The sequence below is a fragment of the Echinops telfairi genome, unplaced genomic scaffold, assembly GCF_000313985.2.
Source record: "Echinops telfairi isolate 266 unplaced genomic scaffold, ASM31398v2 ScPeMD7_7417;HRSCAF=8455, whole genome shotgun sequence".
Taxonomy (NCBI): Eukaryota; Metazoa; Chordata; class Mammalia; order Afrosoricida; family Tenrecidae; genus Echinops; species Echinops telfairi.
The window spans coordinates 4,521,559-4,529,797 of record NW_022111317.1 but is presented as its reverse complement, the minus strand read 5'-3'; the positions used below and the strand labels follow the sequence as shown (position 1 = coordinate 4,529,797).

Here is an 8,239-nt window from a genome sequence, read left to right as displayed (position 1 = left end):
CTGGACACCTGTGCCTGCCCCAGGCCCTCCAGCCCCATCTCCCCCTTTCTCCGGGCCTCCCACTCTGCTCACGCCTGCCCTCTAGCGCCAGGAAGCTTTGTTCTTTGGACTTGCTATTCTGCTGCCGGGACTGCCCTTCCCCCCACTTGCTCACCAGGCAGCCACCACTCAGAGTCAAGCCTGGGCCCCGTGGTGGTGCCCAGACTGGGTTAGATGCCCAGCACGGAGCTCTCAAAGCCATACAGCCTGGGTCTCTCCCACGCCCACGGACCTGGTCACCCCAGAGCATAGTTAGCAGTTCTCCTGAGCTTGGGGGGTGGTCCTCAAGGCAGGGGGCTATCCCAGGTCTCTGGCTCCAGGGGGCTATCCCAGGGCCTGGCATAGAGAGGGACCCATCTCCTGGGGTGCCTGCACGGAGCTGCAGTGGACAGGGGCTCCAGGGCCAACGGTACCACTCCAGATTGTCAAGAATGATGGGGGACCAGGGACTGGGCTCTGGCCTCCAGAAGGGATGAATGAAGGGGTCCGCACCCCTGACGGGCACACGCCCCTCCCCCAGATTATAGCCTTTGACGAGCTTCGGACCGACTTCAAGAACCCCATTGACCAGGGGAACCCAGCGCGGGCAGTAAGTGATACATGTGCTGTGCCGAGGTGTGTCCGTCCGTCTGTCTCTCCATCTGTAGCGGGCAGGGCTTCGGGTGGAGGTTTGGAAACATAAGGGTGGGGATTGGAGGGGGTGCCCCTTCCTCCCTGTCCCTGTCCCCAGTGAACACCTGGTACAGGTTCGGGGCTCAGGTTCCTCTTGGCAGGGCAGCCTTGGCTAGGCTCTGGGCCGTTGCCGTGGAGACGCGGGTGAAGGTCCTCCATGGTGACGGTCGCCATGGGGACAGCGCGGCTGCTTCCCTGCCGCACGGAGCCCACTGCACAGGCTGCGCTGGTGCCCCCTGGTGGCCACGGGTGGGGTGGCGGGTGATGCGGGAGGAGGACCAGGCCACCCCAATCCAGCATCTCCGCCAACCCCATCTTGGCTTCCCTCTCCCTCGCAGCGTGAGCGTTTGAAAAACATCGAGCGCATCTGCTGCCTACTGCGGAAGGTTAGTGTCTGACCTTCCTTCCCTTTCAGCCCGTTTGATCCACTGGGCCACGTGGGTGGAGGTGGGAAGCTCTAGGCCTTTGGGGGCCCTTCCTAAACCAGTGTCATTATAGGACTGGTAGCACCACCTCCACCCAGGGAGGGGCCAGCCGTGAACACCCCTTGGTGGCTCAGCAGTGCAGCCCCACTCTGTCCAGGGTCTTAGCAGCGCAGCTCTGCCCCCGCCCCCAAATACTGGCGTAACACTCCGTTTGGTGTAGGCACCCCCTCCTCCAAGTGTCACTGCTTCTGGCACCAGGCTCCTGATCTCTCCCCCCTCCCCAGCTGGTGGTCCCAGAGTACTCCATCCACGGCCTCTTCTGTCTGATGTTTCTGTGTGCCGCTGAGTGGGTGACGCTGGGCCTCAACATCCCCCTTCTCTTCTACCACCTCTGGAGGTGAGGGGGCAGGGAGTGGGGAGGTGGGGCCCAGGGGGGAGGGGGGCCCAGCCACTCAGGCCCCTCCCACCTGCCCCTCTCCAGGTACTTCCACCGCCCAGCAGATGGCTCCGAGGTCATGTATGACGCTGTCTCCATCATGAATGCCGACATCCTCAACTACTGCCAGAAGGAGTCCTGGTGCAAACTGGCCTTCTACCTGCTCTCCTTCTTCTATTACCTGTACAGGTGAGGCGGGTGAGACTGGAGGAGGGCAGGGCAGGGTGGGTGACAATGGGTGGGACCCCAGCTCACCTCCTTGCCTCCCCTGCAGTATGGTTTATACGTTGGTGAGTTTCTGAGGGGGAAGCCGGCCAGGGAGTGAGCCCAGAACGGACCGGACGCCTGTGCACCCCCAGCCCTGCCCCTTGGCCACAGAGGCCTCAGCCCCGGGGAGGGAAGGGGGCACTGGTGCCCCCAGCCTCTCCACCACCACCCCCAAACTGCTGCTGCGGGGAACCCCCGCCTTCAGAGCCCTCCTCCTTGGACTAGGGCTGGGCAGAGCTCCAGACAGGCCCCGGCTCCTCTGCCAGCTGCCGGCATGGCAGTCAGTCCCGGAAGGGGTGGGCCTCTGGCCTGGGCCACTTCCGGGAAATCCTGGGCCCTGCTATGGGGCCAGGCTTGACCCTGGACGGTCTGGGCCGCCCCCCTCCAACCCCACCCTGAGGCTCCCCCTGCAGGTGGGGGGGTACCCACACCCACCGGGAATGAGCAGGCTCAGCAGGGGGCAGCCCCACCCCTAGTCTGCCCCCACCTTCCAGGCTCCCTTCCAGCCCCTTTCTTGGCTCTGCCCCCTTCCCCCCCACCCCTCGTCTCTTGGACCCATTTTCTATGTTGCCTGGAGGAGTCCAGCACCCCCTCCCTGGCCATTTGTGACAAACTCTGAATAAACTACTGCAAACACGGGGCCTGGCTCTCCTCCTGGCGGTTGTCGCTGCAGAGGGGTTCTGGCCCCAGGCTTTGTGAAGCTCTCTGAGATGGATCAGAGGCTGCCTGGGCCACCCAGCACCACCATCTCCCCTGTCCTGCCCTGCCCCGACCTGGGGCTCCCAGCATGGAGAGGCCTGGGGGAATCTGCCACCCCCCGGGAAGTAGGGTCAGAGACATCATGAAATCAAGTTTTCAATGTGTGGACAAAAGCAGGGGGCAGGGCGGGGTGGGGGCGGGGCAGCAGGAGTCACCGGACCAGGTGGAAGGTGAGCCAGTACACGATGAGGGGCTGGAAGGCCGCTGCCCCTAGCGGCAGGTAGAGCTGGAGGCGCTGTCGGGGTAGTGGGCCCCCGACACTGTCAGGACTCTGGGCTGCTGTCCGCAAGGAGCGCACCTGGAAGTGAGAAGCAATGAGGCCCGGGGTGGAGCAGGAGGGTCCCAGCTCTGACCCGGCAGTGTGGCCCCCCACCGACTCACAATGAAGTACATAAGCGCAGAGGAGGTCCAGGCCAGGGCCACGTAGTAGCCGTCGCTGCCAAAGAGCAGGCCAGTCAGCACGCTCAGGATCATCCTGGGGAGGGGGTGGGGAACACTGAGGCTACCAGCTGGCCCCACCCGTAGGGAATCTGGCAGGCCAGGACTCAGGCCTGTCCTCGGGCCGCCAGGGCCTCTCAACACCCACTGCCCTGAGCATTCTTCCGAGGGGGGCTTCAAACAGTGCACGGGAGAGTAGAATGAAGAGCACATTTGTCCCAGGGACTATTTGCAGGTGCCCCACCCCCTCGCCCCCCACATCTGAGCCGAGGCTGAGCGGGGTCCTCGGTGCACCCAGGGGCCCAGTGGGGGTCACAACCTGGCAGGTGAGCTCACCCCACGTATTTGTAGCCGCTGTAAGCCAACAGGTGGAAGGTGCTTAGCTCGCTGTGCATGGTGGCCAGGTAGAAGGCCAGGAGCAGGGCCAGCACCTCCATCATGACCCACACCAGGGCCGTGCTGGCACACAGGCCCAGTACCTCCGGGGAGAACCTGCGGCCAAGGTTGGGGGTGATGAGACCCAGCGCTGGGGGTATCAACCAGCGGGGGGGGGGGGGGGGGGGGGGGGGGGGGGGGTGGTCAGGGCTGACACAGACCTTTGCTGAATGCCCAGCGCCATCCCCGCCAGTAGCACGTACGTGATGAAAGCCATCGCTGTCAGGAACCAGAGAGATGCCATCAGCTGAGTGCCCATGAGGCCAGCTGCCCCCACATGGCCTTCCCCCATCCCACTGTCGGGCTCCGTTCTCCAGGGCCCAGCCCAGCCTGATTCCCCTGTTTTGATGTCACCTGACCCTTCTCTCAGGACCACCCAGCCACCCTTTCCCCCTGCTGTGCTGTCCCTTGCTGTGTCTCAGAAACAGAATCAGGGCCCAAGGCCACTGCCCAGCCCAGCCCAAATGGGGCCAAACATGTTCAGGTCAGACTCCTAGGCTTGGCAGACAAACCCTGATGTCCCTGGTGTTGGGGCCACGGGCTGAGCTCTTGAGAAAGAACTAAGCCTGGCGACACTGCTGATGTGGAAGGGCTCTGGGTGTAGCCTCCCGGGGAGCCCCAGCATTGATATCCCCACAGACGGAGCCCCAGGATCTGGAGCCACGGAAGTAGCCCATCCCCAGCAGTAGTATGGTCTCCAAGAACCCTAAGTCTCTGAGCCCCAGCTTCACCTGTTGGACAGGGTATCACAATTCTTGCTGCACACTGGCTACCAAGCCAGAAGGTCATGAGAGAGATCTAGTCCTCCTAGGCCCCTGAGCAGGCTGCTTATCCCTGATACCATGAGTGGCTTCCTGCAGAGCTGGCCCTGACACATCCACAAGCCCTTCTCAGCAGCTCAATGTTTCCACCTTGGGCCACCTGGATGAGAGTGGACTGGCCATGATGGCCTGGACAACCTGACCACTGCAATCGGCCCAAGCGGATCTGGAGACTCGGGAGGCCTGGGAGGGCTTCCTGGAGGAGGGGGGGGTACTTGAGTAGATCTCAGAGCAGTCATGCTGACTGTTGCAGCTAAGTGTTACTGAGCACTTCCAGATCCCGGCTCAGCCCTTGGAACCAGCCTGAGGTTCCCCTAGCTGGAAGTTAAAAGGCTCCAGGCTAAGAGGCCTATGTTCTATGGTCCCAGTCAAAGAAGCAGGGAGGTCTCCCCAGCAAATGCCCAGAAGGCTCTGAAGGGTGTAAGCTCCTCGCTGGTCACCCAGCCCATCTGCCGGGAGACGCTGCACAGGAAACCATCCCGAGCAGATCCAGGCACAAACCCCCGCCCAGCCCAGGCTGTGACTCACTGGGGATATAGAGGTCTGGGGCATTGAGGTCTTGCCGGGGAGGCAGAGGCACATCACAGCTGTACTGCAGTTCCCAGTTCTGGCAGTGGTCAGGGCAGAAGAGGACAGAGAAAAGGGAGAGAGGGGGGTTGATGTCTTGGGCAGGATGAGGGCGGCAGTGGGGGTCCCACCAGCTCACGTGGTGGACAGCTCACCTGATGTGTATAGGGGAAGACCAGTAGCCCTAGCTTCTTAGCCACATAGGCTGTGTCCACGGCAAAAAAATACTTGAGTTTGTTCACAGACACAAAACGATGAAGCTGGGGGCGGGGGAGAGAGGAGGCTGTGGGCAAGCTGCACCCCCAGCCCCAGTGTGCGCTCCTTCCCTGAGGGCGGCACAGAGATCATGTGGAAGCCCAACCTGGCCACCCCTACCCTGGGGCAGGCCACACCTCCTTGTGCATCAAGTCCTTCCCTTGAGATGCAATGGAGCTGCCATAGGCCATCGCCACGTTGGCCACCGGGTCCCCCAGCATGTGGTTGACATTGAAGGCCACATCGGCTCCTGGGACCGGGTAGCCACCTGGCTGGCCAGAGTAACCAGCGCTTGTGTCATCGAAGAGGGGTGGGGAGTCCGGAGCTGGCCGAGCCCTGTGCTTGGAGCCTGCAGGATTGGAGGTACTCGAGTGAGTGGCTGGAATAGGAAGCTGGTGCCCCAATGCCACCTCCCTCCCCAGCCTAGGCAGCCCCAGTGCTTCGGGCAAGCCTGGGGCAGCAGGCCAACAGAGGGGCGGCTACGGGAGCTGGGAGAGCTTAAGTGGAGGGGTGAATGTGGCCAAGACCGAGCGGAGGCAGCTCCTGAAGGTGGTTGCCCACCTGGGTGTTTCTAGGAGGTTCTGGGAGGATGATCTGTGAACAGGGCTGTAGAAAGTGAGCGGAAGTTGGATAAGGTATTTGGGAGCCCATGCCCACATCCGCAAGGGTGAGGAGGTGACTGGTGGCCTGGAGGCCAGGACAGTGATCAGGACCCCACGCGGCAAGAAAGCAAAGCAAATTGCAGAGGCGGGCCCGTTAGTGTCCAAGTCGACCAGGGGACTCCCCCCTGGACGGTCACTGCCCTGATCCTCAGGACTGGGCCAAGAGGCTGAAGTCAGGAACGCGTTGGCTAGTCGCACGGGGCAAGAAGCTCAATGACAGCGCCGCCCAGGGGGACTGACCCGCTCCCTCGGGCTGAACGGGGCGCGCCGCCGACTCTCCGGCAGTCTGGCGGCCCGCGGCCCGCTCGCCCCGCGCCCCACGCACCGTGGGCTGCGTAGCCCGAATGATACGCCATGGCCGCCACGCTCGCTCTCCCCGAGGGCCCGCCTCGCCGCCTGTCGTGCACAAGTGTGAACAAGGCAGTTACTCCACTCCCGGGGCAAAGACCGAGGTTACTCGGCAGCCCGACACGTCCCTCCCCGGCTGACCGCCGCCGCCATGCCCGTGGCGTCACGCTGCGCCGCTGGCCATTGGCTCCTGCGCTGCGCGGGCTTACCCCTCGCCTCTCCTAATTGGCTACCGGGAGCTTCCTCCCTAACGCGGGTTCGACAGGAGTCGACTTCCGGTCACGGGGAAGGCGGGACGACCCCAGGCGCTCTCGGATTGGAGAGTGGCCTTGTTAGTCCGCGGCAAGAGCAGCCAATAAACAAGCAAAGAAGCCAAGCGTGGCGCCTGCGCACTTAGGTGCTTCCCGCTCCCCGCCCCTGCCACGACTGCAGCCGACCGAGGCCGTGTGGGCAGAGGGAGGTGGCAGCTGGCGTCCGAGAACCAAGCTTCGCTCGCGGGATAACGTACTCCAGCAGGGGACGGGGCGAGCGGTCTTTGGATAAGCTGCACTCCTCCGGGCTTGTCCTTCGCCCCCTCTACTTCCGAGCTCAGTCCTGGCGCGGAGCCCGGCAGTCCGGAAGGTGGGAGGCCGGGCTGGGCAGCGACGTCGCGGTCCTGCGAGCCTGGGATGCTGGCTCCTCCTCCCGCTTCTCCTCTCGCCTTGCTGTGCGAGCGCTGTCCGTCGTCCGGTGCTGAAATGCTCTCCCCCAGACTCCCTGCCATTGAGTCCCGTGCTGCCTCATAGCAACCCCCTGTGGGTTTCCAAGACTGTAGCTTTATGGGAGTAGAAAGCTGCTGGTGGTTTTGAACTGCTGACCATGCGGATAGCAGGACCCTCTTAGGCCTCCCCAGAACCTGGGAATCCAACTGCTGCGAAGGCCTGGGATCTTCCCTCCACATGCTCCTCCATACCCTCTCTCCCAGATTGGAGCCCAGAAGATCTTAAGTTCCAGAGGTGTATGGTTAGGGTAGGATCGCTCAGAGACCTCCCTTGTGGTCCAACCAGGTTGGGAGCCAAGGCTTGTCAATCCGCCTCTCCCGAGTCATACTTGGCCCTGTGGTTTTCTCCTCCTGAGGTTCCCAAGCTGTACTTGTGGTTCCTGGCCCTCATTTCTCTCGACCCAGGGTCTCAGTACCCCCACCCGTCAGGAGACAGCTCTGAGAGGCCTCCCTCTTTACAGACCTGCCACCTTCTGTGGACCAGGATGGGTCTTTTATAGTTAGCCCAGTGTCCAGTTACACCAGGTGGCCTTCCTCTTCCTGAGCTGAGCCCACGTGGTCTAATCACCATGTCTTTGCTAAGAAGTCCCTTCCACAGAGAGTGTCCTTCCCTCTCATAGTGGTTATTCTGTAATGCACCCTAGCTTGTCTCTCAGAGGCAGACAGGAAGACAGGCTGACCACATGACTTGGCCCAGGGTGGGGATCCTGAGGCCAAGGCCTGGGCCCCAGTCTGCCTGCTGGAAGTTCCAAAAGGACAAGACCTGTGTCACTCTCGAACCCTTGTTTGCCCAGAACCCCGCCGCACAGTGCTTCATACAGAGGACTTTTAGGAAACATTATGCACCCCCCCCTCAAATAAACACACAAATGGCTTGCTTAGTCCTTTTCTCCCCACTTCTCCTCTTTAAATGGGGAATACGTTGAGCCAGGAGGTCGTGGAGGTGGTCTTTTACCCCTTGCCTAAAACCAAAACCCAAACAGAATCACCGCATCACAGCCCCTGACTGCCGAGACAGGGACAAGGTTCTGATGCTGGGGCAGGTATGAGCCTCTGAGGCCCTTGTCCACCAGTTGCTTGCGCCTCACTTACTGGGAGGGAGATCCTCAGCTTTCTGAGCAGGTCCCACTCCCCCACACTGCAGGCTAAATGTTTGTGAATTGATTCCAACATCTTCCCACCCCCATTCTCAGATGGGAAAATGCAGGTGGTGGGGGGAGAACTAGTCCAAGGTCACACAGCTTAAGACCCCAAGAGTCCTAGCCCTAGCTTGCTGCCCAAAGCCAATCCCCTGGGCCTCTCACCTCAGCCCAATGAGGCTGATCACGGTTTCCCCACCTAGGGGAGCCTGGCAG

General features: G+C 62.0%; 3 protein-coding genes across 3 annotated transcripts in view; 2 read left to right on the top strand and 1 right to left on the bottom strand.

The window, feature by feature from the left end:
* The first annotated feature begins 402 nt into the window (after positions 1–402).
* CNIH2 (cornichon family AMPA receptor auxiliary protein 2) lies at positions 403–2,479 on the top strand. The gene is made up of 5 exons (XM_030887544.2): positions 403–628; positions 1,050–1,097; positions 1,421–1,533; positions 1,618–1,761; positions 1,847–2,479. Exons 1-5 carry the CDS (start codon positions 512–514, stop codon positions 1,872–1,874), a joined length of 450 nt encoding a protein of 149 aa, XP_030743404.2. The 5' UTR covers positions 403–511; the 3' UTR covers positions 1,875–2,479.
* A 202-nt stretch (positions 2,480–2,681) lies between these two features.
* Positions 2,682–6,261, bottom strand: YIF1A (Yip1 interacting factor homolog A, membrane trafficking protein). Its single transcript, XM_004713549.2, has 8 exons — positions 6,102–6,261; positions 5,252–5,463; positions 5,015–5,119; positions 4,821–4,899; positions 3,633–3,690; positions 3,373–3,528; positions 2,980–3,073; positions 2,682–2,896 (listed from the first exon to the last, which is right to left on the bottom strand). Exons 1-8 carry the CDS (start codon positions 6,130–6,132, stop codon positions 2,750–2,752), a joined length of 882 nt encoding a protein of 293 aa, XP_004713606.1. The 5' UTR covers positions 6,133–6,261; the 3' UTR covers positions 2,682–2,749.
* The window catches only part of TMEM151A (transmembrane protein 151A), a 7,104-nt gene continuing 4,995 nt past the window's right edge, over positions 6,131–8,239 (top strand). Inside the window, exon 1 of the mRNA XM_004713697.2 lies at positions 6,131–6,187. Coding sequence (XP_004713754.1) covers positions 6,131–6,187 — 57 coding nt within the window. The remainder of the gene's footprint in view (positions 6,188–8,239) is intronic.